This window comes from Colletotrichum higginsianum, chromosome 1 (assembly GCF_001672515.1).
Source record: "Colletotrichum higginsianum IMI 349063 chromosome 1, whole genome shotgun sequence".
NCBI classification, from domain to species: Eukaryota; Fungi; Ascomycota; class Sordariomycetes; order Glomerellales; family Glomerellaceae; genus Colletotrichum; species Colletotrichum higginsianum.
This window is the reverse complement of record NC_030954.1, coordinates 2,537,858-2,551,464: the sequence shown is the minus strand read 5'-3', so window position 1 is coordinate 2,551,464 and position 13,607 is coordinate 2,537,858. Positions and strand designations below refer to the sequence as shown.

Sequence of the window (13,607 nt, the reverse complement as noted above, 5' to 3'; positions counted from 1 at the left end):
GCAAATCCCACGTCAGGCACCATCGATACCCAATACGTACCCTCTTGTCTCTACCTACCTATGTATGATAGCCCACAAGCCCTTCCAGAGTCCTTATCCGTACAGGAACAGTCTGTACTTTGACTGGGGCCTCTTAGCGCCGCGCAGGGCCGCAGGTACCACCGTGCCACCTTTTCCTGAAAACTACATGGGGTCCCGGCAGTCACCGCATCTCCTTTCTGCCAATGACGTGTGTCACCTGCTGGGCCAAACATCAACCCCCAAACCTTCTGAGGGTCCCCAAGCGGCTGCTTGACCGAACAACACCATCGTCCACGCCCGCAGCCGCGTTCACGTCAACCTTCACCTCCTCAAAGCACCGAACGCCCGACAACCGACCCGCCAGCTTTCTTCGCTGCCACGCTGAGAGACCTCCATCACCGACCGCCTGACCCGTCATCTTTTTCAAAAAGGTGACCGCCGATATACTGCGAACTACAAAGCTGGCCATTCTGCGCTGGTACGAGAATGACAGCTCTCCGATAATCTAAGCCCCGTTATCGTTCACGTCCGATCTTCGACCCCACGTATACCCGGACCCGTTACAATCAGCGACCATGTCGTCCGCGTCTAGAAGCTCGTGGATGCCGGGCCGTCGCCTGAACAGCAACCGGACTAGTATGAGACCACGAGGAGCATCCAGGGGCAACATCACTGTCGTCAGCCACGACGATGCTTATACCTTTGCCCTGCGTGTCGCCTACCTCAACTATCTCCTCCAGCCGAGACAAAAGCGAAAGCAGTATGTTGCCGCGCCGAAGCCCGCCCAGAGATCGCACACCAGCGTCACCGAATTGGTCGGCCAATTTGTATCCTCGGGCTCCAACAGCATCAAGCTGCCCCATGGCTTCCAGAAGCCACTGGAAAAGAGACTCAAGAACGTCCTGACTGGCAAGGAGCCCATGCAAGGCTTCAACGATTCGGCTCTCAAGCGAAGCTTTGCCGAGGCATACACGGCATTCACAGATAAAAATTTCCAAAAGTCGGTCGAGAAGGATCGCAAGCTGGAGCCTTACGTCCTCATGTTTTACTCGTCTGCCACAAAGGCCAACCAGAAGAACGCCCAGCTGACATCAGCGACGGATGATTCATGGAAGGAAACGGCCGACAGACATATGGCTATGTTCATCAGGCTAGTGGCGCAGACTCTGCGAGATCAGGGGCACGACAGAGACAGGCCTGAGCTGATGAGCCGGCTGCACACGTTGGAGAACAAGCTACTCACTAGGGACCAGAACCTGTCCCTGGATTCTGCTGGGGATGGAGGTAATTACATTGAGGTCGTCGTTCCCCTGAGCTACGATGTGAAGGACATGCCGCTGGTTCTAACCGTGGCACGCATATTCGGTCGGTCCAACTCCGAGGTGCAGGCTGATCTCGAGGCCAACCGTCAAATCTGGACCGAAGAAAATGCCATCAAGGACATGAAGAACTACCAACAAAGGCTAGCCTCGGACGCCCCTGGCGCTTTGAGGAGCCAGGATTTCGACCTCGAGGACGCCTTTCAAGAGTGGAAGAGGGCCGAGGCCCCACATCTTTCTCAAATCATCCTCGACATATTGACTGTCAAACCGGAGCTGGCCAAAACGTCGACGGCCGGATCGGATAAGCCGCTTCCAGGCCGCCCTCAATCCACATTCTTTGGGGAAGAGCAGTCGTATTCCGAAATCAGCAAAGCAATCTCGAGTCCAGACGGTTCCATTCTGAACTTTGATAGTTCCATCAATTTCGGTTCTTTATCTCTCGATGAATCGAGTCAGCCCCTCGACGAAGCTGTTTATACATTTATCCCCAACGATGCAAGAGCTTTTTACAAGGCTATCCTGAAGGATTGCATGACATATGATCAGCTACATGCGGATCCGGCGGCCGATTACGAGCCGCTCTCGCAACAGTCCAAGGATCTACTCATGGAGCTGAGCGTCTACTGGCGTCTGCCTCAGTTCTCGAGACTTATTGCCTTCATTGAGGTGGCTGCCAAGAAGTTTCTTGACGGTGAGATCTTGGCCGATGATCTCGTAGTGGCTCTGGACACCGCAAAGTCCTCGGAGGCGGAGAGGAAGAAAGCGCCACACCTGTACCAATACAATGTTGGTCTGCTCGAGATCGATCAAAGCCGCTGGACAGTTCACGACTTTGCTGTATACAAGCAGACCCTGCAGAGTCTTTACGATGCCTTGCTACGAGATCTTTACAATCTGATGCTCAACTGCTACGGCCCCAAACCGCCAAACATCGGGTCGGTCATGACTCTTTTGGAGGAGCATATCCAATCAGACCCTGCATTTTCCGCCAAGCCCGAGCAGGTTCAGGAGTTCGCTGCACATCTCACTGAGGGTTTGAGACGTGCTGCGACCGACGCCTACAATGCCTTTGTGCACGAAAAACTTCCTAACCATGCCGCAGAATGGGAATTCACCCACGTCGTCGAGCTCGGACGAGCCGTCACCAAGCTTTCGAACAAGATCCAGAAGCGCTATAAAAACCTTCCCGAGGTCATGGGTGTCAAGCTCTGGCAGATTCTAGTAGAGGTCATGTTTCCCAGCTACGAACGGGACGCCCAGCACATCATTGAGCGGACGATTGCGGTCGCTAAGGAGAAGGAAATGGAAATCAACATGCAGGACGGCTTTGACCTTTACAAAGAGTTGGTCGAAATGCGGTGTACGCACCATGCCGCGTTGCCCGACAAGCCTTTCGAGTTTCAGATCGAGGAGCTGCTTGTTGACTTTGTTTGGCGATGGGTTCGCAACGCTGAGAACGTCATGGTGGAAGTGGTCGATGGCGCCATCAGTCAAGATTCATTCCAAGTTCGTACTGATGACCCCAACAAGATACCTACGGATGCCGAACGACACAGCACCTCCGTCATCGATATATTCTTGATGTTCCACCAGACCATGGAGCAGGTATATCAGCTAGAGTGGGACAGTGACGTTCACCACGCTAGATTCATGACGGCCCTGGCACGTTCCTACGCAGCTGGTATCGGACAGTACTGCGAAGAGCTCGAAAAGCGTTTTGCAAAGGAAATGGATCGGCCCACGGCGCAAGAGGTTGCCGCGAACAAGACGACTCAAGAAAAGTTCATGCAGTACGCTCAATATGCCCGGGACGCTTGGAACACGAAGGATGCCCCCGAGCCCTTCCAGTTCTATCCTGAAGTATGTATCTGCTCCCCTCTTACTCGACATTTATTTCCTGACACACCTCGCAGTCCTTTGTCAAGCTCAACAATATCGAGCATGCCATGCAGGAACTCGACAAATTAGAGAAGGCCATGAACGTCGATGCGTGTGCTGAGGTTTTGCGAAAAGCCGAAGGCGTCGGGAAGCAGCAACCCAGACGACCTAACAAGTATGTTTTCACGATCAAGGTTGTGGAGGCCGAAGATCTGAAAGCCTGCGATCCTGGTGGTTTCAGCGACCCTTATGTGGTTCTAGGTGATGAATATCAAAAGCGTCTTTACAAGACACGCATTGTGTATAGGAACCTGAACCCCCGCTGGGACGAGTCCGTCGACATAACAGTCTCGAGCCCCCTCAACATCATCGCCACCATTTGGGACTACGACACCTTTGGCGATCATGACTTTGTCGGCCGTACATCGCTCAAGGTTGATCCCATTCACTTTAGTGACTATTTGCCCCGAGAATACTGGCTCGACTTGGATACGCAGGGTAGACTTTTGCTGCGCGTGAGCATGGAAGGTGAGCGAGACGACATTCAGTTCTACTTCGGGAAGGCGTTCCGACACCTGAAGAGAACAGAGAGAGACATGGTCCGCAAGATTACGGATAAGGTACGTTGCCAATTACTAGTAGATGAACGATATGCTGACCCTCGTCTCAGCTCCGGGCTCAGATCAGCGCTACGATTTCTCACGAAACCCTGCGAACCTTAGTCAGGAGTGGTGGCATAGGTTCTCAAGTGGCCGGCCTGTGGAAGAAAAGAGCTTCTACGATGCCCATTGTCACGACTGCGAGCGACATCGAAGGGGCACTGCAGCCGCTATTCCACTACTTTGATCAGAATTTCGCCATTATGAAGCAAACTCTGACAGACGCCACGATGCTAGCAGTAATGACACGTTTGTGGAAGGAGGTCCTCCAGGCGATTGAGAGCCTGTTGGTGCCGCCCCTGTCCGAGAAACCATCTTCGCAAAGGCCCCTGTCCCAAAAGGAGCTCGATATTGTCTACCAATGGTTGAACTTGCTCTTCGAGTTCTTCAACGCCAAGGACGACGCTGGGGTGCAGTTGGGTGTGCCACAAGACGTTCTGAAGTCTCCCAAGTGGCATGAGCTGGCAGCTCTGAACTTCTTCTATTTTGAGCAGACGGACAACTTAATCCGGGAATCGGAGCGCATGGCAGCTGCCAACGCCCAGCGCGCGACCCAGATGCTGCTTCAGGAGAAGCACGAAAACCGTCTCTCGGCCCCCGCCACCTTTGGTCCGACCTTTAGCGGCGGGCCGGGTGCTTTTGCCAGCATGGGCACTATCCGACGCGGCAAAAGCATCATGATGAGCCGGAACCTGGGCACGATGAGGAAGGCCAAGGAGGAGAAGCGCAAAGAGGCGCAGGCGGATCCTAGCGATGATATGATCCTCCGTATCCTCCGCATGAGGCCCGAGGCGGCCAACTACCTCCGAGAGAGACACCGTCAAAAGGAGCGGCAGGCCGCTGCCGCAGCTGCAGCACTCATTGTCAAAAACAGCGTCAACCAGGGGTGGAACACGGGGGGCGCGTCTGCGTACCGGGCTAACAACTTGCCCAGGCGGTGAGATGTGATGGGTGGCGCGTGGGGTGAGTGGCGGCACGACAAAGCAGGGCGGGCTTAGCGAAGCGTTGGCCCTCGACTTTTCCTTTTCCTTTTCTTCTTTTTACACCCCCGTTTTCTTCTTCCTTCAATTTCTTTTTCCGTGTGTTCGGTGTTCTTATAGTACAGTCAGGGGAGGGGAGAAGGGAAGAACCATATCGATACCAAGTTTTGGGAGAGAGAGAGAAGAAAGCAACAACGACAACGAAAGGGTTGGAACGAGCACGACATACGCAACCACCCACGGCCTTTTTACACAAGCACACAGCAACACAAACGAGCAAATCTGGTAGCGGTTTTTTGACGGCATCACGGGCAACATGTATATACCCCCTCCCCTTTCGCTACTTTACTGCCTTACCTCGCCGGCGCCTTTGGATTAGTGTCATCTTTGGGAAGAGAGGAGGGCGAGAGGGAGAGAGACAATGAGCTTGCGTGGGTGGTTTGGTTTTCTGACATGTTTCCTACGAAAGAAAGGAGGTTGGAGGGGGAGGGTCTGGCTTGATCTTAACTCTTCTGATAGATTGCAGTCGACGGCTGGTGACGAGGCGGGACGGGTTGGTGGGTGTCTGGGTGAGGAAACACATAATTACGTACTTTCTTTCCTCGACTCTGGTCGTCTTCGCCGGTGATATCTTGCTTGACGACGCCGCCGTGTTCTGCTGGCAGCAGGGCTCTCAGACGGCATGGGTTCTCACGTAATAAGACACTGGTAACGCCGGACCTATTATCAAAGTCCAAACACAAGCTCAACTGCCCCCGCCCCCTTCGAACCTACAGACCCAGGACCAGCCAGAGCCGGGCCCATCAATGAAGAGGCTCGAAGACAAGCTCTCCTGTCGCATGACGTCGGCAAGCATGTGTTTCCTGAGAGCCAAGAGGAAAAGAGGGGAATGGGGGGTTGTTAGCAGCAGATAACCTCTCATCCTGACCCTCACTCACTTCATAGACACAGTATCTGCCTCCCTTGGATAACCTCGCTCACAAACAGGACCTTCACACGTCAAAGGAGCAGTCAAGGCCTGCTAGTGGCCTGCAAGTCCGAACCTTGTCTCCGAGAACAGGCAGAAAGGGAAAACCGGGATCCTGACCCTCGTCCCCAATGGCGGAAAGTGCAGAGTCGAACCACCCGGCCCACCGTATTATCTACTTTTTCGACCATGGCTGGCCAGCTCGCTGCGGGCAGCCCTCACGAGATGTTTCAATCGCACTTCCCCAGTAACGTTTCTGGCGACGGCAACTCGTCGACCCCGGCCAGCAAGTCATACTGCGTGGCATGGAATCCTCGGCTTTGCTGTCGTCCCCAGGCGGGTTCCGTTATGCACTATCCTTGATATGCGCTCCCCAAACTAGACCTAATGGCATCTCTCGAAATGTCTCGATGAGGCAGGAAACAGGACAAGGACATCGGCGTCGATATCTTGCCAGATGTCTTGCGATTGACGCGGCTTGACGTCGAGCCGACATTCGATTCAAAATGCATCGGGCTGGAACCATCCCTCCGCCCTATAGGGCAGACATGCCCAGCGCAGCCAAACTTTTGCGAAGCATCGCAGACGTCAGAGTCTTCCAGCATACATCATAGGCACGCAGCGTTGATGCCCGTACTCGCGAGCCCCTCTCTTCGCCTCAGGGCCGCACACAGCCTGAGCCGAGACCGTCGCAGCGGCATGACCACAGGAGTGACAGGCGGGGATGGCTACCGTCGCAAACGCTTCCCGCCTGCGCGGAGGAAGTATGGGGTCGGGCCGGAGCACATGCCACGAAGGACTCCACAGTGCGGCCGTCGACGGGGTCGATAAACGGTTGAGAGCGTCTGTGAGTGACGGCGCAATCCATGGCCCATGTACCAAAGGCCATGAAGCTGGCCGGTATCCAGGACACTCACCAGATCCCCTGGGCTTGGTCCCGATGTGGGAGAAGGGAACCCGGAAAAGCTTACGAGTTCCAAGGTCCAGTCTCTCGTCAAGTGAGGGCATCGCGATCTCTCAACCGAACGATGGTCGCGTGCGCGCATGTGAAGAGAGCATACACGTCACCAACTCAAAAAGACCAAGCCGACAGAAGGATATTGCGATCGTCGTCTTCATACTTCGGCGCGGGGTCCGGCAACGTCGAAGGTGGGCGTAAACCATTCAAACCACTGCAGACAGAGAGGTCTGCCTGGGTTGTCCAGGCTAGCATGATCCTGGGGAGGTTGGGGTCCGCCTGGTCAGGTCTGGAAGTCAAAGTAGGCAAGAGACCTTGTCATGTTAGAGACATGTTTTTTCCGAGCCCGTGTGGAAGCTTCCTGTGTCATGACGGTCCTGAGCTCATCCATCGATGACGTCGCGTGCAGCAAGATCGTGATTTGCCGCGGTTGCGTGTCGTTTGCATTGAAACCACCGCGTGGTCGCTGGGTTGGCAGGTGGAGTGGAATTGAATTCTGCTTCTGGGATTATCCCCTATGCTTGGGCCTTTGGGCGGTAACGCGAAGCTCATGTGGAAGGTTGAAGCTACGTTGCCTAAGTGCTGCTTGGGGCCTGAGGTACGGGAGAAAATGAGGTCGTCTCAGGACAGAGAACTGAAGAAACGGACGAGCGTCCGTAATACCAGACGGAAATTATAGGCACCCCGGCTGCCGTGGACCCTTTCCCCAGCTGTGTTCCCTCCATTGGCGGGTGAGGCTCGCAGCCCGTCTTCCGATCGGCATGAGCTTGACTCGGACAGCAATGTCGAGCTGTTTTTTCGCTTGATAGCCGTCATGAGGAGGGAGACTCCCAATTGGCAAAGCAGGCCCAACGCTGCATCGCACTACCCATCCTGAAACCCGAGCATCCACGTGAGCTGCGTACCTCGGTGCTCCTCAGACTGTCTGCGGCGCGATACCGTCGGATCGGAGAGGCAGATCTAGCATCTGAGTCCAAAGAAAACAAAGACCGCTACAGATTACCGAGAAGGTAGAGTGGTCACGGTGCAAGCTCGAATCCTAACGTGGCCTGCCTTGCTTGACGTTTCGCTGCGTCGCTGGTGATGACTGGTCCACCATTGCAGTAACAGGGGCTTGACAGCGTGGCATTGCTCCAAATAGCCTCTTCTCCAGCGCCAAGCTCAATGGCTGAACCAACGGAACCGTGACCTTTCCAAGGTAACCGGGAACGACAAGGGTGACGAGCAGGTCATTCGGAAGGCTGTGTGTGGCAAGTCCTGTAACATATTACTTCTGACCAGTAAACACCCACTCGATGGGAAGCCAGGTATTGCGACCTGCTGTCGACATCAAACGTAGGTCTGGAGCGGTGACCGGCATGCAAACGACGCCTGACAAGTGCAGGTTTGCCTCAACCGCGATCTCCGTCCCGGATATAGCCGCCTTCGTCCTTACAGGCTTTCACTTCACTCAACGAGACGAGATGGAGGGAGGGAGACGAACGCCTCAGTTGTCCAGAAGAAAAGTCTGTCAAACTCCCAGCGTGATGGGAAGAGTAGATGATGTAAGAATGGTCCCGTTTCGTGGCTGACGGAGTGGGCGCTCACGATTGTCTAGCACCGTCTCGTCGTGGGTTCCCACTCGCTCCCTTTTTGGATCAAGTGTCAGGGACTTGTGTGTGGCTTGAGGCCGCCTCGGAAGAGAGTTTCTGTCGAGAACAATGCTAAAGCCGGCTGTGATCGCGGCTTGGCGGGCGGGCGGACGGTTGGCGCGCGGAGATGACGGCACCCTTGAGATTCGCGACTCGCGAGCTATTAAATTGGGGCCTTGTTCGCCAGAGCTGATACGAGTCAACCATCGCTGCAGGGTCCTCCGTGGCAACTCGGGACGTGATACGCTAGACAGTCCAAAAGCCCGGGGGTCGTGTAACCGCAATCCGCACTTCCAGCTGCCACGCAGGGCGAAGGCGATGCAGAGTTCTTGAGCATTGCTTCTTGGGGCTTCCGGTGTGGCCCGAGTGGCCTTCGGACCAAATTCCCAAGGAGACACCTAGTAACCGCTGTTACGGTGTGGGACGTCTTTCTTCTCTGTCGGGGCAACCGACCGCTTGAGAGACACACTGGGCTGACGAAACCATAAAGCACAGCCTGACGTTGTCCAATTCTGAACGACGCCGAAGTCTGGCTATGCTGGCAGTGGACTTGTAGTGAACTGTTCTCAGACTTCCCCTCTTAATCGATGCAAGCAGGGTGTCTACTGCTCGTGGCCAGCCTGGGCACGTACATGTTGGTGGTCGGCCTGGTGTTGCGGCCGACAGACACACTGCTCGGCGCAACACCGATTCGTTGTCTGACGACGAGAAGATGTGACAGCTGGCGATTAGCGCTTGTGCTGTATCAATGGCGAGATATGCAGAAGACTAAGGCAGGCGGGGCTTCAGGCAACGACTAAAAAGCATCGCAGCTGCTGCCAAATATCCCTATCAAGTCGCGGTGTACGTAGCACTTGTGAACTGGCATTGGCTCCTGTAGCAGTCCCCGATGATGACTTTACGCCGAGAAAGTCAATCTGGTGAGTGTGCACGGTGGCAGGGAGTCTCTTTTCATCCACTTCTCAGGAACTGGCGGGTAGCAGGGCGGGTAGGCGGTAGTGATGGGATGGTCGGTGAAGTTCCAGACTGTACTGATAGAACTCGAGCTTCTTTCTGGAGCTTGAGGGTGTGTGTGTTTTGTGTGTGTGGTTCGGGCGATCGCCGAAGAGTAGACATTCCCAGCCAGTCCAAGTCCAGGAGAGGGGGTTCGGCCAAGCCAGTGCAGATCCCAGGTGAGTAGCCGAAGTCGAGTCAACTGACCGCTGTTGAGGCACGACGGTGTGGCTTGAGGTAGGACCAGATTAGCGGCCTCCTGAGCCTCAGTGACGTCGATGGCTTGGGGCTCTCGGCAGGCGGCATGTACCCAAAATCACTGCTTAGATTAGTCGGGAGCAAAGAAGCAACAGATCGTCTGTCAGAAAGAGCTTCGGTAAGTGGTAGGTACCGGTACTCTGTATAGTAGCTGAAACCAAGCCTGGGTTGTCTTGCATTTCTGAAGACGGCTGAATGGATCGAACGGCCGACCGTCCTGTGAGCCCGTTTATGGGGAAAGTACGGACAGCCACGCGGGGTGACAGGGAGGAACAGCACATAGGCAGCATGGGTGGGTTGGAAGCCTAGGGTCTGAGAGGGCGATCTGTCAGAAGGCCAGCCCGGCGATACGGTACTATCTAATGAAAGGATGAGTGACGCGAGTGCCTGAAACGGATGATGAAGGCACCCGTTTTGCGATGATGTTTGGATGATTTTCCAGACGGTCATTTTTGGCAAGCGGCAACCTTGGGGTGTGACCCTGAAGACCGGAAGGTGCTGGCTTACGTCTGACGGTGCCGTTCAGAGGCGACGCAGGGGGCTTGATTAGAAAGTTAGAGGACTAAAATGGAGGTGTGGTTGATACCCTGAATGTTGTCAGCATTACAATACATCATAAGTCGTAGGTTCCATACCGGAGCAAAACACCGGGCGGAGGCCGGCAGCCACTTACCGAGTGCTCGTTTGTCTGGATGCATCGTCCTCACCGATTGCGAATTAAAGTACGGATACATCAATCCCCTACCTACCTAGGTACAGAGCACTGTGGGTGCGAATGGGTAGGTAACACGAGGGGCAGAAGGGGGCGAGGACGAGATCGGAGAGGGAATGGAGGATGGATGGGACGACAGGGACCCCTTCTTCTACCTACTGTGCGGCTTCATCTCAGTCCCGCTGGTTGGGGTTGGCAGTTCCCATACGCCAGCCAGCCAGCCAGCCACTGCTTTGTGTAGTGTACGTACACCCACCCATTCGTCCATCACATGTTGTGTTCCTGGCCGGCCAAATGGATGATGAGGTACGCGGCAGGATGACAACAGGGTGCCTTTCCGTTTCCTTGGATATTCGTCCTCAAACCTCTTATCAAGTCTGCATCTTCTATGGTCTCGGCCTCGATGTCAGGTGCCAGATCTGGAACCGGTTTCCGATGACTGTAAACCATTCAATAAGGAGCGGGCAGAACACGGTTAGTCCCTGATACGCCATGTGACAGCCCCAGCCCAGGACCTGTCTGGACTTCGGGGCTCCTGAGTTAGACTGCCACCGTAACTGTGGGCTCGTTGCTATCCCATGCTGGTTTTTGACTCAACGCTGGATCCGAAGCGGGCCGCGGAGACGTGCCTTGACTGAGGCGTCGTTGTTACCGTTGGGATGATTTGAACATTGACACGACGGCACGGCGGCGCAGCGACAGCGACACAGAAGCGGCGAGGGGCGAGCGGTGCATTGTGTGGAGACAAGAGAGGGAGGGATGCAACGCAACGCTGCAGCGCTGCTGGAGTGGTGGATGGTGGATGGGGGCGGCCAGGAGCCTCCCGCCGTCAACCAGATGAGAATACTACATTACATTTCGATACGGAGACATTTTCGCTACCAATCGCCGACGCCGCCCTGTGTATTCTAAACGGGCCTTGAGAGGGTGGCAATATGAGAAGAGACAACGAGAACGGAGGCGGCGGGCAGAAGAAGTATGAAAGGTTTTGACTGCTCAGTTCCGAGGACCCCTAGTTCCGTCAACCCCCGAGCGCAAGTTTGGCAAAGAGAATTGATAGGCAAGGGGGGGTAAAGTCAGGTAGCTAGCTCCACAGTGAAAATGCGTTGGTTTCCCCCCACATTAGATGTGAGAGAAAACGGCTCTAACCCATCCGACACCCAATGCTAGGCCGTCTTGAGAGCACTGTTGCAAGTGCCCAACGACCCCTCCCCTCTCACACCAGAACGTGCTGACACACCGGGTTGGACGAGTACCTGTACCTTACCTTGTGGCATCTCCCAACCCCGTCTGCTGTTGTTGGTGCACCTCTCCCCTGCGGTCTGGATACTTTTACTCAGTCCAGTCCCCAAGCTTTAGGTGTGGTTGATACCTGGGCATCGCCGACGCCCAACTACCTAGTCAAAAGAGGCGACCGGGGGGGGGATGGAGGCAGGTCTGGAAACGAAGAATATTAGGCTAGCCGGTTTAGCCAGTGGCGGCAACGGTCGACTTGCCCAAAATGCGCCAGGCCCAGGCGGCAGAATCGCTGGACGGGGCGTAGACTCGTTCCACCCGACGTTGATGCTAGATACGGATAGCTTAGCCCCCATCTCATTCCCGACGGTAGGGGGCGGCGGGAGACGAGAAAAGGGAGTATGGGTGAGTGGAGAGATGGTTACAGAGCACACATCGCAGGGTTGCGGCCAGCCTTCTTCGGTGAAGACTGAAAAGGGGAAGAGCACGGAACGACATACAGAGAGCCTGGGCAAAGTTAAGAGCGAAGAGCTGATGGGATAGGAGGCTGTTAGGAGAAGGAGGAAGAGGAGAGAAAGGCCAAGGGATGCGCGTGTACGTATCGCTTGCTCTGGAGTTGTTAGACATGTACTTTGCGATACTTCATCCTACCGCAAAATCGCATCACGAAAGGAACCCAGGCTTGGGGAGGGGGCAAGCATGAAGTCGAGCCAATGCTGGCCTGCGAAATTGCTAGTCGCTTGGGGCAAGCACACATGAGTCCACCAACAACCCCTTTCCGGATGTTGACGCTTGTGTACGTTGGGGAAAAACCTCGACCGATCACCATTCGTATTCCATGGCGGCTGCAGGCAGGCTGAAGGGCGCGGTGCGAAAGAGACCCCATCCCTCCCGTCCACCCCCTTACCGAAGTAACCCCCACCTGCCACTATCTCATTCGTCACTCAGCCTTGGGTACTGCTCGACTCAGGAACTTCGACGGAAAGAAAGTACCGTTACCGCATGTTTTGCCGCGAAGGTACAAGGGCGGCTGGACCGAATCACTCTAGTCCTGTCTCTCTGCCCCATTTCGCAACTGCTCTCCGACTGCTCTTGTCAGGCTGTGTATCGCCCAAGTACCTCGTCCATCCAACCATCTTGCCGCACTTGAGATCCTCGGCGCACCGCAGCGCACCTTTGCCCCGTATGTACGAGTACATTTATTTCCCAACACCAGCAGGGGTACTGGGTGATGTTCATCTCGACAGAGAACTGTGCGGATGCTGAGGACAACGACCGAGTCCTCCCGAACGTGGCTGGCCAGCAACCCAGAGACAAACTACCAGGCACCGCTAACACCTAAACAGTGACTGACGGAGGGGAGTGGGAGTGGGAATTGGAAGAAGCTCAGCCAGTTCTGCACCACAGCACTCACTCGTAGTCTCGTCTCGTCTCTCGACCTTCACCGTTCGCCTCGTTAACCAGTCTTGCTCTCCACCTCTCCCCTCCAAGGCCCCCCCTCTTCCCCCTCGCCAATCCCATCACACCCCAATCCTTACAACCGCCCTCCTTAACCCTCTGTGGTATCCGTTTGTCCCCTCTCCCCCTGGTAAGGTACCTACCTACTCTGTATTGTACCTCATGTTCCGCCTTATCTCCCCTCTCCCTGGTCCTGCGCCTGCCAGTAGCACTTCTTTCTCTCTCTGCCTCTGCCTTTTTTTTTTTTTTGCGACTTCTAGCAGCTCACTTGTCCTACCTTATCCGCCTGACCACTTTCGGGGCGTGTCTACTCCCTATTTGCTCGCCTCGTTGCCTTTGCTTTCTTCCCCCCCCTTAGCCCTCGTGCCTTTTCATATTATCAACCCGACACCACTTTCTTCCTTCCTTCCTCCCACCCCCAAACTCCCTACCCATACCACTTCCGCTCCGCAGAAAAACAAAACAGGAGCGTTATCGTCTTTAACGCCTTGAATCGACGTGGTTCAGGCGAGTAGGAAGACTCTGCCCCTGCCA

At 55.1% G+C, this 13,607-nt stretch overlaps 1 protein-coding gene across 1 annotated transcript; it reads left to right on the top strand.

The window, feature by feature from the left end:
* Positions 1–596: 596 nt before the first annotated feature.
* CH63R_00779 (C2 domain containing protein) lies at positions 597–4,821 on the top strand (the record flags this gene model as incomplete). The annotated part of the gene is made up of 3 exons (XM_018295754.1): positions 597–3,203; positions 3,257–3,841; positions 3,892–4,821. 3 exons carry the CDS (start codon positions 597–599, stop codon positions 4,819–4,821), a joined length of 4,122 nt encoding a protein of 1,373 aa, XP_018164116.1.
* Positions 4,822–13,607: the final 8,786 nt, after the last annotated feature.